Genomic DNA, 26709 nt, shown 5'->3' on the forward strand with positions numbered 1-26709 from the left:
TATATATATATATATACACAAACACACATACATACACACACACACACACACATATATACCACAGTTCAGTATACCACACGGAGACAGAAGTAAGTATACGGATGAAGCGTGTGTTATATATACAAGACACACGTGAAACCGTCCCGGTATTATCTAATTCAATCAAATTGCCGCGCACGCGACTCGCTCGGAGCACGCAGCGAATTTCTCTCCGTCGTCGTCACCTCCGGCGCTGATTGGCTACGGACCGTCGGCTTATTGAACTCTCAGCCTTGTTCCTCCGACTTTGCGCTGTAACGCTGCCGATTTTTTTCTCTTATTCCTCTTTCCTTTGCTCTTCGGTGCCGTTTGAGAGGGACCAATTAAATATAGGGCTTGCGATGGTTTCCGAGGCGAGTTCTGGCGAGCTTTTTCCTCGATACCCTTATTGTGATGCTGGCATGTCGGGATAGGTTTTCTTATTCTTTGGTATATATTTAATCTGTACGAGATCGTAACATCGTAAATGTCATATTAGAAACATACGATGTGTACGATATCCGCAGATAAATCAACATCTCAAATAAAATAACGCAGCGGTATATAGCACCCGATGGAATCAAGGAAATGAAAAAAAGAAAAAACCAGTTCCGATCCAATCTCCCGCATATACGTCGACGCACGTCTCGCTAATAACAAAGTTCCGCGGCGCCTCGACTCCCGCAAGCTCGCATACATGCGTGTGTGTGTATATATGTGTGTAGAAGAAGTATATTATCTCGTAAATTCTCCTCCTCCCTCTTTTCGCTTAAAAAGCCGCACGTGGCTGGTACTCGAGCGCACGTGCCCCGACGTTTCGTTCCGCGGCAGCATACCACCGGATCCTCGGTCCCTATTTATCCGCGGCACACACCCACATGTACACACACCGCGAGAGGAGAGAAAACTCGAGCTGGCTTTCATTGCGCGCAGCCTCTCGCAGCATCGAGAGGGGCTGAATTGATGCAGGGCTGCATTGTCCGCTGTACGCACAATGAGGTATAAGGAATGAGCGGGAGCGTGGATTCGCGGGATATTCAATTAAAATGAGGGAGGGTCGAGTTTTGTTTTTCAAGCATCGATTATGGATTTTCAATAACTGGCGTAAAATTGTTGAAAGTCGAGGAAGATACTTCGACGCGTACATTGACTTCTGGCTAGTAGCAGCTGTACCAAGTTGTGATTCGCGTTATTTTACAGTACAGAAGAGCCATTTAAACTTTGAGCGCAGCTTTAATGAGCGTCGAGCGGATTTCGTGGTTGCAGTTTTTTGTCGAACTTTTTCAAAACGCACGGAACACCGTTGAAAACTTTTGTTTCTGCGAATAACTATCCCCGGAAATCCGAATTTCGTTAGAAACAAACCTTCGCGGATTATTAAGCGTTCGGCGGCAAGACTGGATAAATTTTACGGAACGCACCCAGCGAATCGTGCTCAAAGACTCGATTCGCGAAGAAACAGCCGTTCCGAAAAGTATGTACCGGAACGTCGTTCCTTCCCGTTGTTATTCGCAAAAATTTTCGTGCCGCGCACGCGGCAAAGGAGTGGGTTCTAGGTATTCATGAAAGCAGTTGTAACGCGATAAAACGAATCGAATTGTATATAAGAACTGCCGCCGCACGCGCACTGCCTTATTGAAAAGCAGAACAAACGCGATACACATAGCTAGCTCGCACTTGGAGCTTTCGGTGCTTTCGTTCGAATTTCGAAAAAGCTCCGCAATTATTTTCCTCTCGCCGCGTGAAAGCCTCGCCGCAATTTCCTCGGAAAGCCAAGAGAGTAGACCTGTACAATATTCTCCCAGGGTTTTCATCTCTCTGTCCCTCGAACTCACGAGCGCCTTAAACCGCGCGGAGTAGAGCTCGCGCAGCTTTCAACCGCCGGTGATAAGAGACCGCGATGAACAGGAGCACGTAAGCCGGTGAGGTCGGTTCGTTCTTAGCCCTCCGATGGTCTTTGCTGTACGCGAGCGGCTGCATATACATATCTATACAAATTCGACCTAAATCCCAGGCGACGACGCACGACACACCGCGAATGAACTCCCGGCGCTTTGTGCCCGCGCGGCCGGCCTTGAGTGTGATTGGCCATTTGCTGGAAAAACATCACGGTGTGAGAGAGCGGTTGGCGCTGCACGGGAAATAAATAAGCCTGGCAGCTCGCACGAGAGTTAAGTAAACAGGGGCTTAGTCCTCGGCGCGCGCCTTCGCGCAATTGTGAAAATCGGGATCCGCTCAGCTGCGCGTCGTGTTTACGCTTTTCCGAGAGAGAGAGAGAGAGAGAGAGGAGGAGAGCTTTTTCGGGGAAAAGTGTCGGTTGGAGGTGTGAGCATCAACTGAGTCAATATTGTTGGAAATTTATTTTTGACGTTTGATGTACTCTTTCTTTCGAGTCGGTTGTCTGTTCTCGCTGACGCTTGTTTAAGTGGCCGAATGAAAGGACAACACGCGCGCTGAAAGGTGAGCAGGGAAAACGCGTTCGTTTGAGCTTTGCTGTGTATGCGTGTGAGGTGTTGTTTTTTTACGAGTGTAAAATGGTTATTTGAAGCTAGTGTAAAGGAATTTAATAATGTGCGCTTTGATCTTTGATCTACATACAACGTATAAAGCGATTGTCGTAGTACGAATGGCTGAAAATTCCACATTTAGTTACATCGTTCGTGAAGGATAACTGTAAAATCGATTCGATGTAGCGAGCTTTAATACTATATATGTATAGTATATAACGAAGCTTCAGCAGATTGTACCGTGTAAATAGTCGGGCAACACTTTCAGTCTCTAAAATTAATTCGTCGCTGCATCGCAATACCGTCAACAAATACTGCACGTACTTCTGCTGTAGTATATTTCATCAAGCTCGACACCAATTTAAACGGATGGCCGATTCAATTACATCTCTGAATTGTAAATATGGCATCATCCTCTATATTCACGCGTATCGCTGCTATAAACGCAAAGTCGTGCGATTATAGCTTGCTCAAATATATAGCCGCGCGTATTGATTCATCTCAATGAAACCACCCGTGCGTGGCTCTGAGTCCACTTTTTGAAAATCGGAGAAATTTTGGCATTTGTATCTCCGAATAGTTCCTTTCCACCTCAAGAAGGTGCCTTTCAACTCTATTCGTATTTCTATAAAACCCGAAAAAGTTCAACAGAAGAAAATCATATTTCACGGGGTTCACTGACGCTGTGCGCGAGTATATTATAGCTCCGCAGCGAGGAGGCCTGTACAGTGTATACACACGGTCAATCAGCGCGCGATATTTATTCCCTCTGGCGACTGTTCGATTCTGTTCCAACACACATACACACACACATACACACACACACACATATACACACAAACACATATATATATATATATATATATATATATATATATATATATATATATATATATACCTGTATATATAAACTTAGGTTCACAACTAGCGCTTATACACAGCTATAGAGCAAGGAGCGACGGGCTGCCCACAATAGGCCTTGTATTTTTCTCAGCGCGGCGGAAATTGAATGAGCGCCTGGAAAACTCGCGCCTGAAAGAGATCCAATTTGTTTGACCGCAGGTTTGCTGTATATATACTTATCGTACACGTACATTGATCGCTGCTGCTGCCGCCGCGGCTGCGAGGAATAGAGAGACTGCTGCGCAGAAGTGGAAGAAAGCACGCAGGTATGTGTACGTGAATTATAGATATACATATATAGGTATACTGGCTGCCACGGGTGTAATAAACGTCGATCGACTGTCGAATATTTCAGCGAATTGAATTTCGAGTCCGTGCAAGATCGGGCCAATCTCTTATCTCTTGGCGACGCCGCGATAGGAATTTTTATATGGCGGGGATGAACCCTCAGAACTTGCACTATTTTGCTTCGTTTCCTTCGACGAGATGCTATATCTTATATGTTATAAGTGAAAATGGCTGGGATTCAAATGAACTTTGGTCGAGGGATGTTCCTGAGTGCTATTTCCTATATGATTATCCCTTTTTTTAGAGAAAACGGTTTGTTCTTTTCAATATACCAGTTCGTCGATACAGCTGCTTAGAACAGCTATTGCAACATCAATTTAGATCTTAGCATCGATGACACAGATAGCACAGAAAGTAAAATCTGTCACCTTGACAGTTGTAGGCATTAGTATCGCTCCAAGCCTTATAGTTTTGGACTTCCCTCACCGCTTGATCTTTTTGGCTCTCTTGTTTTTGGTTAGCGACAATAGATATCGTATAGGCACTTTTCTCTTTGCCATATCACAATCTCCGCAAAGAATGCATATATATGTGCAAATCCACGACCGACAGTACACAACTTGGGCGTTGGAAGTTGCAAATTTCAAATTGAGGGCACGCTTACCAGACCTTTTTTTGGTTCTTTGGGTCACCTGGAGTGAGAAAATTCCCGCGTGCATCGCCGATCGCTTGCCAAACTTTTTTGCGGGGCAGTTGAAATTCTCTTATGGGAATTTAACACGGGGAAAATTAACGAAAATCAAAAAATGGCCACTTTCTGTCTGGAGACGCAAACTAAAAATGTGTTTTAATAGAATCAAAGTATTAAAAAAAAGAATTAATTTAAGGACTGGTGTGTTAAAAATGGTTGCCTAGGTCAAAAGTTGCCATCCAGGATTATTTCAAGGTTTGATCATAACAAAATGCTACGAGACCAGTTCGACAAGCACAAATTGCTTTATTATAGGCTAAAGAAATATTCAGAAATCCAACAATAACGATTTTCAAATACATTATACGTGAGCAATTCAAATGGAAAATACGTATATTATACTTTTCTAAGTTTATTTTGTTATGGGTATTTCTTCAGTTTGTAACTCCGTGAAACGTGAAATAAGTCGGATAAGATTTTTATCTGATTTGAAGCGATTTGATGAAACAAAAGCTAAGTGACTCCAATTACGGGGAGATTTTTCAATTCCGCTCTGAACGAATTTTCCGATATTACACTGATAAAGCAAATTGTTGGTAATGGCTTCGAAAGTTTCAATATGTCGATAGTAGGTCAGTGTACGAAGAGTCACTTGCTCGCCAGCGCTAATAGAGCTCTATTTTCGAGAACTCGATGAATTATCACAGACACAGCTCGAAGCTTTTTATTCAAGAATATGTCAATTACACGATTCAATTACCGTTTCAAAATCATCCCTCTTTTGCCTCGTAAATACCGCTTGCAGATGGAGTAAAAAATGCAAAACCAACGGACGAGGCGACATTATCACCGAAAAATTCCGCAACGTGAAAATTTTCTCCCGATTATATTATCCTCTCGAAATTCCGGCTGACGTAATAAATAAAACGTAAATTATGCAAATCGTGTACACCCACCCTTCCCTCTTTCGTTTCCAGCTCGCCTCCTCGCAATTGATCCCTAGGGGGAGCGCATTTATCTCCGGCCGCGGAGTCGCGATTTTTTTTTATTATCTCTAGCGCGAGATGCTTCGGCGAAAGGGTCCAAAGGGAACAGTTATAAGCGGTGGCAGCTTTCGTTTTAGAGTCTCTCGTTTTCTTTTTTTTTTTTAGATTCGTCGTAAACTTTTCCTCGAAGATTCGACGAACGTGAGCGTTTTTGGAAGAATCCATATACTCGTGGTTTTCTCGAAAGCGTCGTCACTGCTGAGCGGATGCGATTCCAGAGGTGGTTTTGAGGATAATTGAGGGAAATGAATTGCGGTTTGGTGACGTCGGATATTTCGCTTTGCGAGTAATCGGTGTGGCTTTGCGCGCGGAAAGGATTTAGTTTTGTTAGAGAAGACAAAAAATAAAGTATAATGGCGTAATGACCTGTCGACTCATAAACGTTGTTTTTCGCGTAGGATTTTTTGACGCAACGAAATTTTTTACGAGTGAAATTCGCTGCGTAAAATTTATAAAATCGTATAAAATTTATAGCGGCGAAATAATTGTTTTTTTTTTTTTTATATCGCCGAATACAATTGAACCAGTTCTCGCAAGGCGCGCAGCGTTTTCAGTTGTTTTCCTCCGGAGTATTCCATAATAGGAAATGCAAATTCATCACTTTACAACGCGGATCCTATCCCAAGAGAGCGCGCGCCGGTATAAGTAGGATTTTCTCCGTATTTTCGAAAAATTTCCCGTAAATCTATCCGGCTTTGAAGATATAGCGATCCTGCATTATGAAAAATGCCCCGTCATAGAGCGTAGATCAATTTAAAAATTGAACAGTCAGAGTCAAGCCGCACGATCAGTTAAAAAACCCCGCATCTTTTCCACCCATTCGTCGGCTCGATCGCAAACATACACACTGAATAGCAAATGACTCGGAATTAAGGAACGCCAATGCCGATCTACATCTCTTGTCCAGTAGTACACACACAGAACGGGCTCACGCTAAGCCGCACACGGCCTCATAAATAAGTAAAATCAATGAATCAATCGGGCCAAGAAGCCGCGCGCGCAATCTCGCCTAGCGCCGTAATTCTCCAACTCAAATAATCCCTCGCGCGCGCTATGCGCAGGCAGTTTCGCCCGCGTGTGCGTGATACTACTCGTCCCATTATTCACCCAGTTTCCCATAGAAATGCGCGAAATAATGCGAGCGAGAGAGCAACGCTCGCGCAATAATAAAAGCTCTCTCCCTCTCTTTCTCTCGTCATCGATGCAGCAGCCTAAATTCGCGCGACGCAAATTGAATTCCACGACGACCGCATCGCGCTGCACTTACAAAGTTGCACAGCACACGACTCCCCAGCGCGCACGTGTGTGTGTGTCGCCTCGCCAGCTCCCGTGTGTACCCCCGAGAAGGAGGTTATATCCCGGCGCGGATCCGTTTATTCATTATCCTGTGGGATATTCCGCGGGAGAAACCGACCTCCTTGGGGATATGGCTCGGCGGAGAGAGAGGGAGGGAATGAGAGATAGATATAGGCACGCGCGTCTCAAGACTCCGGGCCCGCGTCGCGGAACTCTGATCCGGAGCTGGATTAACCGCGGTTCCAGCGAGTTTATTCGATTTCCGCGAAACTTCTCGACTAGCTCTGGATGATATACACCTATATTAGATATTGTGCGCGGAGAGTATGTACGCAGTCAACAAAGAAAGCTTTTGCTGAAAAATTGGCCGGTGTTTCGTTCCGGCGCTCCTATGCAGCTGCAATCGGATTCTCGTTCACTTTTTAAGCTCTTAAACGGAATCAAATCCCATTTTGGGAATTTTTCCTCGACGTGTCAACAATATAAACTACTGTGCGATTCGGAATCTTGGCCTTAATCTCGGATTGAAATCTTTCGGATTCGAAATGAACGGATAACGAACGTTCAATTTAAAACGTTCGCTTAAAAATTGACTACCCGATTTTTTTTTCTGCTCGCACTTCCGATTGGACTCTCGTTATACGGTTTCGGGAAGCACCAAAAAATTTACGCCGGAAAAACTGAGATACAACTTTTAATTGCTGTGTTCGCACTGTGCGGCTTTCAGACCGAGCTATATATTTGCGCGACGGAATAATAACCGAATCAAAAGCAAAATGCAATTTCTGTCTCTCGACATACCCTTTGATGATTCGGAGAAACTGCAACGTCTTTTAAATACTGCATCTCATTATCGGCGTCTTAGCGTCGAAGCCCGTTGTATCTTTGTCTGGGCGAAGGAACTTTGAAGATGTTTGATCTATAGGCAAAGATGAGGGAAAGGGACGCTTGGATTAAATCTGTATAGCATCAAAGAGACATAGTTTAATGGCTATATGCGAGTTTGGCGGCGACGACTGTTTGGAGTGGATCATGAGACACGACTGTCTGTACCACATCAGCCCTGTCGCCAGTACGGCTTTTACTTGTGCTTAATTGCCGAGATTGCTTGCAGTAGCTTATTGTTTCCATATTGCGCTAAGAAAAATCTGATGTCCGACGTGTACGATTATCTTCTATAATTTGCAGAACAGAATAAAACCTAGAGTCTACCGTTAGACTATGAAATCGTACATTCAGCCGGTATCCGAAACATCGCAATATAACTGTCATTTTTATCGGCGATATTGCGCTCTATTATATCGAATTATCGTCAATCTTTCCGAACCGTCTCGCCAGAGGCGAAGCCGCGCCAACACACGCGTATACCATATAATATCTCTCAATGACGATGTTCTTTTCTCTCTCGTTCTCTTCTAGATTAATCACGTTTATCTCGCGACGCTGCGCGGGAGTAACCTATTTTGCAAACGATCTCTCGCGGAACTGTATCTACTGCACACACGAGGGAGAGAAAGAGATAAAAACGGCGAGAAGAAAACAGAAATATCGAGAGATAAATCCGCAGAGCAGGAAAGAGAAAAGAGAGACGTTTTCCGGCTGCCGGCGAATCAGGAAGTATATACACGCTCCATAGCCACACACACACACACACACGCGCGCGCGCGCGCGCGATGATTGATCGCTTTTGAATTCTGAAATGCGGCTCTCTCTCTATATGGCTCGCGTTGCTGCGCTGCACAGTGGCGCTGACAGTTCAACGAGGCGCGCAAGCATCGATCTCCGATGATGCGCCGACGGCGGCGGCGCGAGAGATTCAAATTTTCTTTTGCGCGCGCGAAAACTCCCTCGCGGAATCAGCCGGTGTTATACGTATGGGTTGATCGATGGTGGCGTGAAATTGGCAATGTGCTCTGCGAGTGAATATGCATACATAGAGGGAACTGGCTTTGCATTTACTCGCTAGTAGATCGACTGTATGCATACATATATACAGTGCATGGTGTGTAATTAAATTCGAGTCCCCTTTGGCCCTCCTATTTTTCCGGAGGTTTGTTCCCTCGCCACCGCGACGACGCCCCGGAGGCCTGATTTGTTTGCCAATATGCATGAGGAAATTATCGCAGACTGCGCGTCTGGGAGTTGAACTGCTCCCGGCTGCTCGTGACACTGTAGGTTTTCTGTGCTGCTGGTGTGCTAACGCGTAATTTGCAAACACGACGCGAGAGATTTTTTTCGCTGCGTTCGATGATCTCTAACGTTGTAAATTGGTTTGTCTGCGCGAACTCGGCTGTTTCTGCTTGAACGAAGCAGTCGACGTTGTTTGTAAAGATTTTTTTCCTTAATTTGACTCTGGTTATTACTCTGGTATTGAAATTTTACGCTGTTATTCGCAGCGGTGTGCCTCGCATTATGTTAATGTAGGATCATAGAGTGTAGTCGTGTTTCTAAGCAGATTATCGTTTATGTGCGGGGACGAGAATGTATTATATACGCAGGAAGGAGTTTATGGTACGACCGACGATAAAAACATCTGTCGGGTTTAATTCGACGGTGCAGAATTTCGGGCCGTCCAGACGTATGTTTCTATCAGTGAGTGGCTTGTATGCGCGCGCTCGATTTTTTTTTTGTTCAGAATGCGTGATACGTTTCAGGATGAAACGAATATCCAGAAGGTACCCAAAGGTATATCCGAAATCGTAATCAAATGAAAAATACGTGTCTCTATACAATCACTCATATGATAAACACCGTCAATACGCACAATTTTCAATAAATCGATTTCTTTTCAATTTCATCAAAACCATAAACCAGAAACCTTAGCACCCCAACTCGATTACTGCCCCCCCCCCCCATATTTCGTTCCGGCACATCACACGTCTCGGAAATTCTCCCGCTTCATCCGGAGACCAGCGATTCCGCAAGATTCCTTGAATGGCGTAATCAAAGCGATATACGTTTCAGAAAAGCACACGTGTGCGCGTCTTGGCTCCGTTTCTCCCTTTCTCCGGGCTCGTCGTCGTCGTCGTCTCCGCATCACAGACCACGTCGGCACGCGGCGCCCGAGTATGCGCACGTGCATGCGAATGGCGCGCGTATATGGCTGCAGAGCGAAATCTAGAAGGACTGACAGATTAATCGAGCCTAGTGACCGAGGGTAACTCGAAACCTTTAGTTTTCATGATCAGAAAAGCCGTGAGATGCTTATCGGCGAGAATCGATTAGTTCTGACGAGGGGAAATTTGTTTGGAAATGATTACGTCTTATTTACTTGATTCACGTAATATTTTTTTATGAAAAGTATTCAGCTATTAAGCTAATACTTTATTCATTAAAAAAGGATGAGTTGTAAAGAACGTTATAACGAGCGTTTAAAATTGCGCTATTCGCATCCTGCGCATATTATAATCCTGAAGAGAGAACATTACAATTTTTAATGAGGCTAACACAGCCCCCGCTTTCACTTCCATTCAATATCTTTCAAAAACTCATTAACGCGCAACACCATGTCTGAGAGCAATTAATTGTTGATTCGCAACCCACCGTTAAAAATAAAAAAGGCTTCTCGACGAACCAGAAAAGCGAAGAAATGAATCACTTCACTCCCCTCTCGGCTCGCTCTTCGAAAGAAAAAAAAACACATGCCGTCCCTCGCGTCCTCGCTCCAGTGACCATCAGGCCTAGTCGCGAGAAAAACACGCATCGTAAAATCGAGCATAAAAAGAAAATAAAGACGCAGGAGATGAGTGAAAAGTCGAGCACTGCAGGAGAATATGAATAATTTCACCGGCTGAATGTTGAACACAAACACACTCGCTGTTAAGTATCTACATTTAGCACAGGAAAACAGGACTGAGAGGATTAAAGACGGCACGACGACGGCACTGTGTGTGTAACGCGACGCAAATCCTCCGATAAATCAGGAGTAAGAGCTCGGGAGAATTCGTTTTATGTAAAAAAAAGCCAGCACCCACCCACGCACACAGATATAGAGGAAAAGTGGAGTAGCAGCATCTGCAAATTAATCCGGGCGCATCGCGAGCTGGTACACAGCTCTCGCGCGCGCGCTGCACCGGCGAGTTGAGAAGAATTATTAATCGCACTTTAATTTAGGAGATCGCTCTCGCGCGTCGCGGCGGAGGCCGAAAAAGAGAGCCGCGCGTGTAATTCGAGTGAGGCTATTCCCGAACGCGCGCATAGTTGTCGGATGGAAAGAGCGGGGGGGGGGGGGAGATAGAGAGAGAGAGAAAAGAATTATCGTCCTGTATCTAAGTTCGGGAGCTTTATTAAAGCACTAAATCCTCCTTGCGCAACTACCCGCCCACTTTTTGTCATACGGACACACGCCGCCCGATACTTTCGATTCCCGCTATAGCTCAACGGCGAAAACGACCCTACTACTGGCTGTTGTGTGTGTGTGTGTGTATACGTGGCTAATATATCTGCAGTAGCGGCGCTACGAGCGAAGGAGTGTATTTGCGACGATCGTGTGCGGTTGGTACGTATACCGCTATATTCTCCGCGCTGGGCTAAATGTGGGAGGGACTTTTTCGCCGAGCATGTCTACGTGATTAAGGGGTTAATTAACTGTTTTCGCGGCCGCGCTGCGGATGATGTATTTATATACGCGAATGTGTACACCGCGCGATACTACAGTGTAACAGGTAGTGTGTACATTTTTCACTATATGGACGGCTATTATAATTCGTATATTGTGTACGCAGCTGATGACTCTGTTTATAGAACGAAAATATAACGGCTAATTCGATAATACGGGGTTATTAATCAAAGCGCGACGACCCATTAAGTCAAGATTTATTATAGTTCCTAATTCAATATTATATATAAATACGCGCTGCACCGGCTGCTCGTAAAAGACACTCGCGCAGAGCCGATTTATTCGGCCGCAACGTCCCATTAATTTCCCGCAACTCTGTACAAATCATTTTTGCATATATATTCTAAATAAACATTCGATCGTCGTTGACAATTATTGCCGCTCGTAAATTTCGCGCCCCTTTAGCTCAAATCAAGCGCGCCCGCGTCGACTCGCCAGAATATCCGTTAAACATTCGATAAACTACGCGTTTATTCATAGACCGTCTTAATTAAACGCAGAATTTACTGGCCACGCTTTCTCTCGTTTCATAAGCCAAGACTAACGGCGAGACTGTTAAAATTCGCTGCACTGCACACACGTCCTCTTATTAATTATGCCTGGAATTATTTTATTGGCTCCATTTGCTCGCGCATTTGTTTACCCAGAGGCGTCTGCGTTGTGCGTATGAAACTGATTTGCGATTCATTTTCTGGAAAAGTTTCACTTAAAACAATCTCAAAGTAGTATTACGTATGCGATTACGGCCTGATTTATTGTAATTGAAAAAAAGTTTGAGTACGACTTTATAGACTTCACCTTATTGTGATTTTAAAGCAACGGATGCATATTTAAGGGACCGCTGCGTTGAGAAGTGAAAAGAATAAGGCTGACGCGGAGATTCTTCTCAAGAAGCGTTATAAGTGTTCTTTCAAACTGTTTTATTTGTTTGATAACATTATACATTCAAATATCGAGGAAAAATGCATTATGCATTAAAAACATGAAAATTCAATTTCTTAAAATTCCACTTCTCTGCTTCCACGAGTCTTGGAGTCGCGATGCTAACACTTTGGAATAGTATACCATTAAAGTGGATGAGCTTTAAGGATCATAAAATATAATGCAATTTAAAGGGCGAAAAAAGTGATGAGCGAATTTAACGTTTAAGTTAATTTATAAAATCGAGAGCCTACTGAACAACGATAAAATAAATTGTATATTTATATATTATTTTCAGAAAAATCGTTCACATAAATATCCAACAGTTTTTGGGAACCGTGTTGAGAATGTTTTCCGATGGCTGTGTAAACGAGTCAAAAGTACACACATAAATATTCACCAAAGCATATTTCAGAATGTGAAAGGGTGTTTGGAGAGTCGCGAAATACTTGCTGACAAAGGCAGCGATTGGTACTGTCACAGAAACTTATTCCCTTTCACCGTTCATGTAAAGAATTTCGACGTTCTCTTGTTTCTTTTTTCGAAAAGTTCAACGATGATAATAATGTTCTTTTTATCATTACTTTCGTGAACGACACTCCATTGTAGCTCCATTTTCAAATTGAAAAAAAAAATTAGAAAACGTAAATGATGTAATGCAGATCCTTCGAGCATGTGAACGTATAATGTGATATTCACACTATTGAAAGTGTGCTGTAAAAGCGTTGCTGAAAAATTAATCTCTTTCAGCGCGTTGCAAGTTAAAGTAAATATTTGAACCCAAAAACTCCATTGTTTTGGTAAAACTTTGTATTTGAATTTTCCAACTAAGCCGATAAACACGTCAAGTACGAGTAAAACTCCGGCCATTACACAAACATAGAAGATTAAACACACAACTAAGGTATGATGCATGTATTTTATCCCAGCCGGCGAATCGTTATAAATGTTCCGACCGAAAAATAAAAGGAAAAACAGAGGTCGCGAACAAGCCCTATAAAGAGGGGCAAAAACGATCGACCTACTGCGACGCATAGAATCCGAGGCGCACAGAGCAATCAAATATTGCTGTACACGGTAGAATGATCTCTAAATCATGGTTTAACTTATGTTCCGCGACGAGCTTCGAAGACGGAGAAAAATGCATTCCGTTTCGCGCTGCATGATTTTGTTGATATTGTGTGGTTTCATGTTGCTGATGCACTTAAATTGGTAATTGGGGTAAATTTCTTAATAAACTCACATAGAAGCAGGAGTATTTATCAGAGATAACAAAAGTGAGCGAAAAATGTACCTGGACTGCGAATTTAATTTGGAATCTACGTATCTACAAATAAAAACAAAGTATTTTAATTTTGCGAATATTGTTGCTCGACTGAACTCTGCGTCCCTTTTCCGCGCTAGTGGCGTATTTTTGTAAGCTGCGCGGGAAAACAGCATTATTCGGTATTTATATATTTTTTAAAAAAATATAAATACTTTTATTCAAAGTCTGATTGTTTGGATTTATTTCGATTCAGATTATGTATAAATTATATGTATAAATTATATATAAAAATTATTTATTCCACGCGCGTATTCAACACTTTTCTGAACTAAATTCGAGAGAAAAATCAAGATATTTGAATTTCTCGAAACCGCAAATGGAGAACGCATACAAAATTATGCAGATTCAGTTTCTATATCGGTATACCTTTCTGAAGAGGAGGATATGCGGTAAACCTCCAAGCTCAGCAGAACATATGCGGGAAACGCATAGAAATAGAATTAGCGCAGGCCGAACGCTATAAGCTTATCTCGTCTCAATAAAACCATATACCGCGGGCATGATATTGAAATCGAGGTAGTTTACAAAATGCTTGAAAGTTTATCACGTGATTTTAAATTTTGGATATGTAGTTCCACTTTGTTTCGAAAATAGTTTCGGAAATTGCGCTGTCTAGTAACATCGACTCTGCTGAGAGAATTTTGGCAGTAATTAGTTGTAAACTGTTAGAAAAGTCTCGTCACCATGTTATAATAACAGCGTCACGCGGAAAACTATTGAATGCATATTTTTAATAGACCATATTACTTTTCGGCTAGGTCAAAAACAGGGGAAAAAAAATTTTTTTCGTCATCCAAATAAATCTGGATCCCGTTATTTCAGGAACCCACAAGAGGCGATAGAATTTATGTTCCTCATCGATATGTATCTGTGGCTCTCGATGCGTATTGAAAGTAACGCTGCGATGCAACATTATATCTATGCGTAATTTCGTAAACAAATACGCCAGCTTATCGATCAATCAGTCGCAAAGCTGTTACGATTAGAGCAAAAATCACCAGCGCAACCATTGACCGCATAATGGTCTCCAAATCGTTTTGCAAACGAGATCGGGGGCAACTCGCGTTACACGCTGATTGCGAAAAAAGACTAATCTGCAGCATTCGACGCGTGGTTTTTTATCGCAGGATATAAGCATCAGAGAGAAATCTTCGGACAAAGACGAAAACTGATAAGGAATGATAGAGCAGCTGCACAGACCTTGCATCCGACACATGCCGTGCTTGCCGTAGGAGCCGGCGTAGCCGTGCTGATGTGAATTAGCAGCGTGTTGCTGTTGCTGCTGCTGACCGGACATGCTGTCTGTCTGGATGGTCATCGGTTCCTCCTCGCCGACCACGTCCATCCTAACGGCAGCTGCAGCGGCTGCGAGGACGGCGGCCTCGCGGCCGCCACGGGCCCTTCGGCCACTCACTGTTCTTCCGGCTGCAGCAGGCCGACGTCCGCGGCGCCGGCGACGGCCGCAGCTCGCGCGCCTCGCTGCCGATGCAGTCCGGGCCGGCAAGGCGTCGCCAACGTACCCGCGAGCTTTTATAATGCTCGAGATTCTCTCTTCCTTGGCCAACAACACAGAGGACGGCTCGAGGCTCTAGCGGGCTGATACCGACGCCGTGGACATCTCTCTCGCTCGTCTTGTTCTCTAAATCTTCTCACTCTCGCCGCGGCCTCTCGACACTTTCACCAGCGCGCACTCGGGAGAGCTTGCAGTGTCTCAAGACTCGCGGGAAAACGTGGTCTCGCGCGTCCGCTACTGCTGCGCGGCTACGAGCGAAGCAGTGGGTACGGCCGTGCGGGTCAGACTGAGCGCACCGCGACCCCTACTCGGCGGCTGCGCTCCGACAACCCCCGCGCGCGCCTCCCCCACTACTCTATCTGCTCTGCGCGAAGCTCGAATTGCGTGGAGGAGCTGCTGCTGCTGCGGAGAGAGAGAGAGAGAGAGAGAGAGAGAGAGAGAGAGAGAGAGAGAGAGAGAGAGAGAGAGAAAGCTTGCGCGCTACGGCTCTTATAACGATGACACTGCTAGAGAGAGAAAGACAGAGTTCTATACGTCGGTGGCGGCGGTAGCGGCTTTGACATTAGTACACCGCGTGCGTACGAGCACGCGTATATGCACTTCCGGGAAAGACGAGGCGTCGGGGCTTGACTCGCACTCGCGCGAGTCTCCCGACGGCCTCGGGTAAATATTCTATAGCGAGAAGGGAGTACGACTTGATTTTTTATGGAAGGATATTTTTAAATCGGTGTCTGCACCGAAGGTGTTTATTTTCAGCTGGCTCTCGATGAAACGAAGCAATCGGAAAGACGTCGAGTGCTAATGAGAACTCGTTGTACGAGTAATTAGACGGTGCGATCGATGCTCCGAAGTTAATTCGAGCCGATTGTAACGTTGTCCGAGAGATAATATATGAAATGTCGATAACATCTCCATTCGGATGGCTGACGTTGCAATCATACCAAAATTGACATGCGTTATTAACTTTCTACTTAGTGACGCGGTATAATGCGATTCAGTAATCTAGCCAGAGAGTTATTTTGCTTTTAAAAATAGAACGTAATTTTGTTAGAAATCGATAAACAGTTTTTCATTACATTTACAACCGGAAGATTTAACCGAGTCAATCGTGGCTCAATACCACTTTCTTCATCTTTTTACACAATTCTCGTCGAGCATTAAACGCAGTTACGGTATGTCGATAGCATTATCGTTCAATTTAAGAACGTGACCGTCGATTCGACGTTAATGGGAAGTTGCTTTGCGCTGTTTTCCTTCTAATGTGGCCCGCGCTATTGAGATCCAGAGCCGCACGTACTATATTAATGGCATCTCCGACGTCCCTTCGAAATTCCATCCAAGACGCATTAAAAACTTATTCCACGCCCACTTTTAAATTCATTCACTTCTATAGCGAGCCTATTGCACAGCAGCGTCTAAGCGAGAATTTTCATCTCACGCCGCTTTGCGCAGATATCTAGAATCTTACTCCTATAAAGGAATAAAGGCCGCGGTAATTAGGTAATTGAAGCTAACGATCTCCTATGCACACGTGCAGACCATTTGCACGTAGTCCCGCAGTTGACGTATTCTCGTGAAGAGCCACTTAGGTTTTCATGAAGATCGCGCCGCGGGAACGTTCGTGTGATCTTCAAGTTTTGGCACTCGAGCAAAGGGGGAAAAAGCTCAAAGCACTGCATCTCTTCAGCTCCCGACGTCCCTGAGTATACCGAGTCGAAATTTCACCGCGTAAAAAAGTTGCTCGCACAAAGCGAAAAATATATAGCTTCATATAGCCATCGATAGTAGATATTGGCTAATGTAAGCTGACACTACTCGAGTATACGCGAAGAAAGAAGATCGAGCACGAGGAAATAGAAGCCTGGAGAAGTAGCCCATACACCGTCTCTGAGGACATAAAGGCACCACACACACACACACACACACACACACGCGCGCGCGAACACAGAGGGAAAGTGAGAGACGTGAAATGGAGCAAGAGGAAGCATGAAAAGAGCTTGAAGCATCTCTCCGTTTACACTTGGCAAAGTTGGACGAGGCTTCGCGCGCGGCGTTAGAATCGAGGGCCAAAGTGCGTGGCAGATAGTCGAGAGAGAAAGCAGAGGGTTCAAAAGTGAGAGACGCGCGCGCGCAGGAAAGCCAAACTATAAATTCTGCAGTTTGCACCGCGACATCGGCTGCTGCTGCTGTTGTGCTTCTTGTCTTGTCTCGCGAAGTCTTTGTTCTCAAGCGCGGACTTGGAACATGATTGTCGCGGATCATTTGCAGCGCAGCGCGCGTGTCTTCTCGTGTTCATCTTAGTCGAGTTACACACGGCTTTAATTTATCGGATTTCGAGAGAAGACGCGCTGCGGAAATCGGGTAGCAGCCTACGAAGACTTTTGAAGCTGTGTGGAGATATACAATTGTATGGAGATGTATGCAGATTCGTCATTTCGGAGTTGCTTTTTTGTAATGATTGAAGCTGAACAAAAGCTAATGAGTTCAAATTATATATATATATATATATATATATATATATATATATATATATATATATATATATATATATAAAATTAAAATGGTGGAATGAGTGAGGGAAGTTTGGGTGAATAAATCAACGCAAAACACAATGAATTTCGCGGGAGAAAAAGACGACTTGCCGCGGCGTAAAAACTCTCACGGAGTAGAGAGAAAAGCCGGGACAAGCCTATAGCTTTATTTTAGAAATAAGGAAATTATACAAAGAAAAGTGACTCTAGGATAGACTAAACAAATAGAGAGAAACGCAATTACAATGTACGCTTATATTAAAAAAGAGAGACTCTACTATAGACAACAGCCGAGAATGAAACGCAAGTAGCCTAATTCTATCGCCGCAAGGTACCTTTCGCATGCTGGAGAGCTCTCCTACCTTAGACGCAGAACGAGACGTGGACGGCGCGACTTAAAGCTCTGGCCGCACGTTGGTGGGATGCACCTTCCTCGGTCGCAAGACGCCTCGACGTCTCGAGGGAACCAACCCTGGACCACGGGCAGGCCTTTTCAGCCCTGCCGCGTAGGTAGCAATCGCCGGGTGGAGATCGACACGGCGAGGAAGCTCACACGTGGCCGAAATCCCAACACTCGAAGAATTCACACAATCTGCACACTGCACGCAAAATGCACACACACTACGCAACGCACGGTGATACAATAAAGAGTGTCGATCGTCCTGAAAAGGACGATGATGACGACTCTATTCGCTCGCAATTTACAAAGAGCGCAAAATATCAACTGATTACTCGAGAGTTGCTGTCAGAACTGAACTGCACGTGCTCCCTGTCCCTCGCGCCGGAGCCCGCGCAAACGGGAGAGGCCCACATCAGCGCGCGCATGCGCTCGACCGCTCTCGCTGCAGTGCTCGCCGCGCTACGGCGCGAAATTCAAAATTCACCCTCCCGCTCTTACATAACCCGAACAGAAGCTGATGGCACACGAATGGAAAAATTTTGTATAATTATCAGAAACACAACACAAAGCTTGGATTATCACTTTGGTCATATAACGCTGATGGAGACACACGAGCACCATATTAATATGCCTTTGATGATAGTTTTGTAGAAGCAAAATAAGCGCCAGCCCTATTTCAAAATTGTACTTCGTCGTTCTATCAGACTGCTATATCATAATATCAATTTAATAAAAAAATTATATGGAGAAACAATTTTTTTAGACGCGTGCCCTGATAAGACTAGTTCAAATTTTCAAACGAAAACTAGCACAAGTCGCGACTTTATATTACTTAAAATGTCAGTATTTTACGTTTTTATTTGGTTATTTTGTTGGTTAAGTTCATGAAAACCTTGGACAAAGACAGACAAACCTCAAAGTTTTAAAAGGTTTCGGAAATTTTAGAAGGTTTGTAAAAAATTATTGTATTTGTGAAAACAATTTTAAATTCAGTAAAGAGTTGTAAATTGTGAATATTTAAAAATGTTCATTCGGGACAGTTTCCCAAAAATCGGGAAATTTTTATAGAAATTCGTTGTTTAAAGTTTGAGTTGTGCTAGTCTTTGCGGGAAATTTCGCTAGTCTAGCGTGCGTCAAATGAGTTGTGCTACTTATGACGGGAAATTTGAACAGTGCTACTCTTCGTAGGGAGCGTCGAAATAAGAACTACTAAAAATTTGGCATGCATATATATTTTTGGATTCTGAATTCGGGAAAAACAGTTATTTTTTATTGTCTCAACTATATTTTTTTATGGCCATTTTTTGATTCTTGAAAAACACTATTTTGTGTTTTTTTCAATCATCCCATTGTTATAAACAATTCAGCTATAAAACATTTGAAAGATAATAACATTATCTACTTCTCCTCGTTTGGTGCTCGGGATCGACCGCTTTGTTCGCAGATAAAATCAAAAAGGTGATTTTTTTTACAAATTCATATCTCTGAAACTAAACATCATAAGCTCGCGAAAATGAAAATGATGAAATTGAAATTATGTTCATGGGTCACGTGTCAAACTATATCCCATTAAAATTTCAAGTGATTTGACCACTTATTTTTTCAGTAATAAATCGAAAACTGAAAAAAATTAGAAAAAATAAGTTTTTTTGTGCCTCGATTATGGACGCAAAAAGGCACTTGAGATTTCAGGAAAAAATAGATATTTTATATGTTTTGGCTAAGTTTTTTGCACAGCTTTCAAACCCCTATGGTTCGTAAAATATCACCCTGGTAGCAAATGGCCGATAAGTTCTAACCCGTTCCCTAGCGACTCGGTAGAAACGAAACCCAGAATCCGTCGAGAAATATGCGTAGTTTCTACGCTGAAAACCGAGTAGCAGAGTTCTCTTAATTTTTTGCGCATGCGCGTGCGGTTTAGGCCAGGCACAGGCATACTAGAAGTATTGTTGAGGCTGTCTGCTATGTTATACAGCAGAATAGCATAGCAGACAGAACTAGTTTTCACAGTTTTAGTCAATGTTGAATGATGATTATTTAGCCTATTAATTCATCTAGAATGATTTTAAAGGGAAAATATGATTTTTAAAAAGTGCCCATTAAGAGTGAAAACCTAACCCTACACATGCATACTGTCATATATGACAGTATGTACAAGCATGCTATACTGACTGACTTTGTCTTGTTCAAGTGCAATTACTGTGTGAAAAGTGTCCTCGATGCTCAAAGTCACCAATGATGAGGTTTGCACGGGTATTTCAATCTCATCAATATGCGAGCACAGTCACTGTCAACCACCAAATCTCTCATAATCATGCTAAATCCATGATATTGAAGTTTGATGTCTGTTCTTTTGCGTTAAGACTTGTTCAATTATTTAGAAACAGACTGCTATCTCGGTTTTCACTTAACAGTCATGGTTCGGCTTTGCACCCTGAACCCTATGGCTTTGGCGGCAAAAATACAGGTGGGTCTATACATGAAAGTTGAATTCATATCAGCTAGAATGAATTCAACTTAATACACTGTTTCAACATGCCAATACAAATTAAGTTGCTAAATTTCAGCTCTCTAAGTATGATAGTTTTCAAATGAGAGCCAAAATAAAACCGTGAAAAAAGTAATCGAAATCAATAAAAATTTGATTTTGCTCTCATGACCTTTTTGGAACGTTGGAATGAAATTGGAACCTTTTATGACGTCATAAAAGGTTCCAATTTGTAGCTTCAAATGACGTCATCTAATGACGTAATTTAATGACGTCAGTCAATGACGTCATTATTTTCAACAGGGTAGGTTGGTTAGGAACACATGTAAACATGCCAGAATTCCTGTAAAAAAAATTGACGGCAGTGTTCGTATTTTATAATAAAAAAAACTTATATATTACATTATATATCAAAAACCGCATCATACATTAGCTGCAGGCAGATATAGTGTATATTAAAACAATATTTTATTAATTGGACCTATAAATTTAGTTGGAGGAAGTTACGTGCCAATGAATTAGCAGCGGTTTTTTGTCTGTAAAAACAAAGATACGAAAAATCTCGATTCGAACCTTGGTATAATATTGAATAGAAACTGAGATAGACTGCCTCTAGCTGACAAAAGTGCACCGCGTATCAGATGTACCAAATGCAATGCACTCGGGCCGCACAAGTACTAATATAATTATTAGTACGAAATATTGAACGCAATCCGAGGATACACTTGTTCGTCATTTCCGTCGCTTTCATTATAGTATACAGTTTGGTTGTCTAATAAAACAGTTTACTTTCTGATACATTGTAGTTGAGTTGGTATAGACTGCATTGTCTTTTCCGAGGTCTTTTGTATAGAACCCCACAAAATCATCGATTAAAAGACCATTTGTTTTTGTAACTTATTTTTGAACTTGGTGTAAACCTTCAAATATATAACTGCATCAAATATCTACAATTCTAATGAATTTCGCGAGGCTACGTACATTAGCAACGATAGCGATAATTGCAAATAAAATCCGTAAGCCAACAATCTTTCTTATCAGCATAATGATTTTTTCAGATACATAGTTAGTTGTAGCAAAGTATCTTATGTATAAAAGACAGTAATAAGAAGCTACAAATGCACACTAACATGCATAAGAAATCTTATCGCACTCGTTAGTGGACCTAATTACACACCACATAGAAAGAAAAGCATCGCCGCATAAGCACAAAATATCTAATAGATAAGTACACAAATAAATCTCTGTTCATCGAGGGTCGCGGAATCTTCCACCAAGAGGCCCAGTACTTCAACAAGCTGCTGCCACTGCTCCGCGAGTCGTTCGTCGGCGAGGACTGGTGTCCCAAGAGCTTCCTGGCCAGCGACAAAGTCCTAGTGCTGGACGATATGCGCGAGCGCGGCTTCACCATGATTCCCGACAAAATCTTCGACGGCGAGCACCCCAGGCTGCTCTGAGAGCCCAGGCGCGGCTCCACGCGGTTTCCCTGCTGGCCCAGGCGAAGCTGGGAAAGTCCCCGGCGGAGCTCTACCCCGAGGCTTGCGTCGAGCAGATCTACAACGACTTCATGCAGCAGAGCAAGCTGATTCTGCTCTTCGTCGATTTGGCCGTGCGGGTTGCCCAACGCCTGGGCCGTGGCTGTCGGCGCATCCTGCCAGGTTTGCTGCGCGGCTACGATAGGATCCACCGCATGAACGCGACTACCAGAGCAAGCTCAGCCCCGTCGTCTCCCACGGCGACTGCTGGCCCAACAATTACCTCTTCGACAAGAGCCAGCCGCCTCGAGCCAGCATCGTCGACTTCCAGATGGCTCGCTACGCGCCCCGCATGTACGACATCACTCACCTGATTTACCTCAGCACGACTTCGAGCATCAGGAAGCGGGAACTGAGTAAAGCCATCGAAGCCTACCATGAGGAGCTGTGCGACGCTCTCGAGAAGAACCACCCTCAGCTCGAACGGCCCAGCCTGGAGGAGCTGCTGGAGGTGTACGAGGACATGAAACTGAGCGCGCTGTTCACTGGCATCATGTTCTACCCGATAATCTTCTTGAGCAAGAAAGAAATGATGAAGTACAAGGACGAACCAATTTTATTTCTTGCAATCTCCAATGTAGAGCATTTAAATTAACGTCAGCAACGTTTCAGTAATATATATATACATCATTGCATTAATTCGTACATACTGTCTAATCAGTACATTATCATGCATACGCTTTTTTCAACCATTCGCGGAAACTACATATGTAGCGTATCAGGCTTTGATAAATTTGCTAGACGATGATATCTACAATGAGTAAAAAAAGTATATAAGGAAAAATTTGCTGTACGCGATTAAGAGTGATTTAAGATTTTTTAAGCCCGACAAAAATGAATTGCAAAAAATGTTTTTCCATATACTAAAACTAGCACATTGCATTTTGTTATGCACAACTGACACACAATTCACTTTTGTTCATCAAAAGCAATATCTCATCAGCTTCTATTCAATACTACCAAAGTTCAAATCGAGATTTATCGCTATCTCTCTTTTGTATAAATAAAAGAATAGAATCATGAGACAGCGAATTTCGTATTTAACATGCAAGTTTCATAGAATTCATTACTATGCTGCAATCCTCATCCTTATTAAAAAAAAAGCAGAAGAAAATAACTTGCAACAACTTGAACAAAAAAACGTATACCTATATCGTCGCCCCAGTACGAAAACTAGCACAACTCAACTTTTTCACTCTTATGTTTTTAGTAAAGTCTTTTTTGTTAGGAAAACGACAAAAACGAGTCGCTGATGTAAATCCAAATTGTGCTTGTCCACGTGGGAAGCGAAGATATATGTATACTAAGTCATATTGCAGGTACGATCCGTGGGCGGGCTCGTCGAGTACGCCACATTGTTCAGACTTTTAGATGTTATTGAATGTCATGCAAAATAAGTATAAATAACGTACAACGAGCAACATTTAAAAAAATTTTAACTTTGTTTATTTAAGAATTAATTGTATTCAGTATATTTTGAATGTTTAAATAAATTTATTGCCAAAATTTGATGGTAGCTAGCAAACATATTTTCTACACTCGCGTTACGGCCCGGATTCAAAAAAAGTTATTGGTTACGGTTTTTATTATCCGAGCGTTTTTGTAGGGGGAAAGCGAAATTTCCCGTATTCTGGAATTCAAACCTGTGTTAACCTAAGGCGTTCCGAAAGACCCAAAAAGCGTAGGCGGTATATAGTGCCAAACGGTGGGAGGGGATCCGGAAGGTCCAAGGGTGGGCTCAGGCGTCAGTAACCTTCTGACAGGCAAGCGGAGCACGTACACTTTGACCGACGTTCGGTATATTGGGCGTCGTGTATTTGTGACAAATACACAGTATTAGTCATACATTTGGAATATTCAAATTGCGTTGTATGTGTCACGTTCGTCTGTTTCGGACTCGAGACAGAAACAAAAGCCCTCGCGGCTATTGTTATTAGACACTCACATCTACATCTAATGACTAATCTAGTTCCCATGCCCGAAAGTAAAAGATCTAGTTTTTGGGCTAGATTAACAGGTATGTTTTATTTTGTACATAATTTTTTTGTTGTTACACACGCGTACACTACGTTGGCGATTTTACAAAATATTTACAAATATCGTCGATCGAACAATAAAAACGACACTCATATCATATAATTTACGTATGCTCGCAGAAAAGATGTCGAATATTAGCGATACCGTCTCGAAGAAGCTCTCTAGCTTGACACAGGTAGAGGTGATCAGAACCAGCTACATATGGACGATCCACAACTTCAGCTTCTTGTCAGTCGAATCTACGAAGAAAGTCAAGTCATCGGTCTTCACGATGGGAGCGAACAAGGAGTACCAGTGGCGTCTGCGAATGTACCCGCACGGCTGCGACGAGGAGGACAGCAATCACCTCTCCCTCTTCCTGCAGCTGGTCTCGCCAACCGACACACCGGTCAGCGCCAAGTTCGATTTCTCCATCATCAAGCCCGACGGTCAGAAGCACACCCTGGCCTCCCACAAGATCCGCAGCTACACCCAGTGGAAGTCCCTGGGCTACCACGAGCTCATCGAGCGCAGCCACCTGTTGGACGAGCGCACGGGTTACATGTCCGATGATACCCTCAAGGTTAGCTGCGACGTGAGCGTCGCTACCGGCAACATGGTCAATCAGCCGTCCTTGGAGGAGCCCGAGCTGCCCGAGCCGATCGACGCCGAGCTCAACCTGCTCCGCGACCTGGACAACATGCTCAGCAACAAGATCTACGCGGACGTGGGTTTGCTCGTGGGTGACGATCGGTTTGAGGTACACAAGGCCCTGCTGTCTGCTCGCAGCCGGGTCTTCGCGGCTATGTTCGAGCACGACATGAAGGAGAAGCAGCAGAGCGAGGTAAGGATACTCGACATCGAGAAGGAGGTGCTCGAGGAGCTGATACGCTTCCTGTACACGGGCCGCGTCAAGGAGATCGACACGATCGCCCCTGGTCTGCTCGCCGCTGCGGACAAGTACGCGCTCAACGACCTCAAGCTCATGTGCGAGAGATCCATCTTCAGCAACCTCACGGTCGACAATGTGCTCAACACGCTCGTCATCGCCGACAGACACAACTCGCTCACCCTCAAGCAACAGGCCATCGAATTCATGAAGGCCAATGCTCCTAGGTTGATGGATAATTTGGCGAATTTCCTGCTCAGTTCCGGCGAGTGCGCTGCGTGCGGCTGCAAGTAAAGCGTTACGAGTGTTCACGCATAAAAATGTCCTCTTAGGCCAAGAGGAAATAATCTCATTTTAGGACCCATGAGGAAAATCATTTTTCATGATACGTGCACGAAAAAGGCCACTTTCCATGCATGTAAAATGAATGGAAAATCAAGTTTTTCTTAGCAGCGGGAAAAAATTACTCCCTTGGGAGGAAAAAGTCTTTGGTGAGGAAAAAACTACTCCAAAGGAGTAGTTTTTTCCTCACTCTGCAGCCTATACGATGGATGTGTGTGTGTCTATATAAGTATTTTCGAAATTGTCAAAATTTTCGAAATCTTCAAAATTTTCGAAATCTTCAAAATTTTTGAAATTTTCAAAATTTTTGAAATTTTTCAATATACTATATTGTTTTACTTTAAACGTCCTCGAATTTCCCATTCCTTTCGTATGCATAAGTGGCCTATTCGTGCACTTATCATAAAAAGTACGGTGTGCAACAAGGGGTAGTGGCAATTTTTTTTAGAAAAATTTTGAAGCAAAAGGATTCTCATTAAATCAAAAGGATTTCACTTGAATCAAACGGAATCCTTTTACTTCAAAATGATTTTCCTCATGGGTCCTAAAATAAGATTATTATCTCTTGGCCTAAGAGGACATTTTTATGAGTGTTTGAATTTGATTTGGTTTGATTTTTATCCATGCGTAATTTTGCTTGTCAATTATACGAATGACGATCAGTAGAAATGTGTAGAAAAACAAAACAGACGCTATCAATCTTATTATTGGATATACCTGTAGTACGCATGATAACAATGACAACTATACATATGACAATCAGTAGACGTGTAGAGAAATAAAATAGACGCTGTTAATCTTGTTGTTGGATATATTTCTAATACGCATGACATCGTAATCGCTGTAATTTATTTGTGTTTGACTTAACAGATGCAATCGACATCATAACTTCATTAACTGTAATTGTATTGTATTAAACGTTTCTACAGGAAAAGTACTAACAGGTTTTTCTATTAAGCGTATAAAGAATAACAGAGTTTAAAGATTAAATGAAAACACTTCACCTACGCGCGTCCGCCTTAATGCTACAGATAAATTTTATTCAAAATAAACTTAAACTTGATTTATAAAATATATTTTTTTTTTATTAAGAATTAAGATTATATCATATACAGACTGAGCCATGGGTTTCAAGCAGTCCATCAACCCACAAAATGTTGATAGACTAGCGTGTCCAAGTCCAAGAGCATGAAAAGTAACCACTGCTCTTCTGTTGTTCTCCCAAGCATGGTTATAGACGCCAACTTTTCTGCATGCCTTGATAGCTGCCAGCTGACCACACTCAATGCACACTACTTCAATCTTGAATCCTAATCCTTGAGCTTCAGATTCGCCAAGTTTAACTTCACCATGTCATTGTTTGCAAATCAAAAGTTCCTC

The 26709-nt window shown here is 43.1% G+C and overlaps 3 protein-coding genes across 5 annotated transcripts in view; 2 read left to right on the plus strand and 1 right to left on the minus strand.

The window, feature by feature from the left end:
- Positions 1-15426, minus strand: part of LOC100118106 (RNA-binding protein asd-2) — a 75824-nt gene extending 60398 nt beyond the window's left edge. For both annotated transcript variants that reach the window (XM_031933576.2, XM_031933575.2), the window contains exon 1: positions 14816-15426. In XM_031933576.2, coding sequence (XP_031789436.1) covers positions 14816-14960 — 145 coding nt within the window. In that variant the 5' untranslated portion in view covers positions 14961-15426. The remainder of the gene's footprint in view (positions 1-14815) is intronic.
- Positions 2242-25461, plus strand: LOC100118245 (speckle-type POZ protein-like). 2 transcript variants are annotated; one of them, XM_016981219.3, is made up of 3 exons: positions 2242-2478; positions 3588-3694; positions 24239-25461. In XM_016981219.3, the coding sequence occupies exon 3, from the start codon at positions 24244-24246 to the stop codon at positions 25279-25281; it is 1038 nt and encodes a 345-aa protein (XP_016836708.1). In that variant the 5' UTR covers positions 2242-2478; positions 3588-3694; positions 24239-24243; the 3' UTR covers positions 25282-25461. The 2 variants fall into 2 exon arrangements, with proteins under 2 accessions (XP_016836708.1, XP_001602264.2); XM_001602214.6 differs by lacking the exons at positions 2242-2478; positions 3588-3694 and adding an exon at positions 23824-24099.
- LOC103316028 lies at positions 21678-22677 on the plus strand. The gene is made up of 4 exons (XM_008207527.1): positions 21678-21702; positions 21772-21917; positions 21995-22162; positions 22228-22677. The coding sequence occupies exons 1-4, from the start codon at positions 21678-21680 to the stop codon at positions 22675-22677; spliced, it is 789 nt and encodes a 262-aa protein (XP_008205749.1).
- Positions 25462-26709: the final 1248 nt, after the last annotated feature.

This window comes from Nasonia vitripennis, chromosome 1 (assembly GCF_009193385.2).
Source record: "Nasonia vitripennis strain AsymCx chromosome 1, Nvit_psr_1.1, whole genome shotgun sequence".
Classification (NCBI taxonomy): Eukaryota; Metazoa; Arthropoda; class Insecta; order Hymenoptera; family Pteromalidae; genus Nasonia; species Nasonia vitripennis.

What these genes read in the sequence shown, in the direction of transcription:
- LOC103316028 (XM_008207527.1), top strand. Translation starts at nt 21,678, where the DNA reads ATGCATAAGAAATCTTATCGCACTC. An exon ending in TAAGAAATCTTATCGCACTC is followed by an intron (nt 21,703 to 21,771) that starts GTTAGTGGACCT and finishes AATATCTAATAG; the next exon opens with ATAAGTACACAAATAAATCT. An exon ending in GCTTCCTGGCCAGCGACAAA is followed by an intron (nt 21,918 to 21,994) that starts GTCCTAGTGCTG and finishes CGAGCACCCCAG; the next exon opens with GCTGCTCTGAGAGCCCAGGC.
- LOC100118245 (XM_001602214.6), top strand. Translation starts at nt 24,039, where the DNA reads ATGACTAATCTAGTTCCCATGCCCGAAAGTAAAAGATCTAGTTTTTGG. An exon ending in TTTTTGGGCTAGATTAACAG is followed by an intron (nt 24,100 to 24,238) that starts GTATGTTTTATT and finishes GTATGCTCGCAG; the next exon opens with AAAAGATGTCGAATATTAGC.